Below are 574 nucleotides of genomic sequence, written 5' to 3' on the forward strand. Positions count from 1 at the left end.
GACCAAGTTCCACTTTTTATTCAGACTCTTCAGAATTAAAAAATTTTTTTTACTTTCAAAATTGTAGAAATGAATGTTTAAAGAAAAAAATTTTATTTTGTTTCAAATTTCTTTTTCTTTTCTTCTATTTTAGAAATTTTAAATGATGGCTAACAATCTGCCCGCCGGGAAGATGTACAAGAAGCCAATAAAGAAAAATGTTGGTTTACGGGCATTCTTTCCTGAAATGCCCATCAGCATGAGTAACTTGGAGAAAGCCAAAATCTGGGTAAAAAGGCATAACAACAACTATTTTATGGGATGGACTCAAGAACAACTTCAAAATCTTGACCCCATTGTCAGGCCACTGACCATTATTACACCAGAATTGTACAAGCGCCACATGAATAGGTTAGTAGTAGCCACTGATTACTTAGGGGTAATTTCAGTCTTATTAATGATGTTTTGATTTTATAATATTTTCTACATGTATTCCTTGCATTTATGTCTTTTATTATTATTATTATTATATTGTAGGATTCATTTTAAGCATATATATATATATATATATATATATATATATATATATATATAT

The 574-nt window shown here is 28.6% G+C and overlaps 1 protein-coding gene across 6 annotated transcripts in view; it reads left to right on the forward strand.

The window, feature by feature from the left end:
* LOC106883223 (uncharacterized) overlaps positions 1–574 on the forward strand; it is a 46766-nt gene that overhangs the window by 26528 nt on the left and 19664 nt on the right. For 5 of the 6 annotated variants that reach the window (XM_014934169.2, XM_014934161.2, XM_052972581.1 and 2 more), the window contains exon 2: positions 134–390. In XM_014934169.2, the coding sequence (XP_014789655.1) occupies positions 143–390 (248 nt within the window). In that variant the 5' untranslated portion in view covers positions 134–142. Of the gene's footprint in view, positions 1–133; positions 391–574 lie in introns of those variants that run through there. The other variant, XM_014934183.2, reaches the window with a different exon arrangement.

This window comes from Octopus bimaculoides, chromosome 1 (genome assembly GCF_001194135.2).
Source record: "Octopus bimaculoides isolate UCB-OBI-ISO-001 chromosome 1, ASM119413v2, whole genome shotgun sequence".
NCBI lineage: Eukaryota > Metazoa > Mollusca > Cephalopoda > Octopoda > Octopodidae > Octopus > Octopus bimaculoides.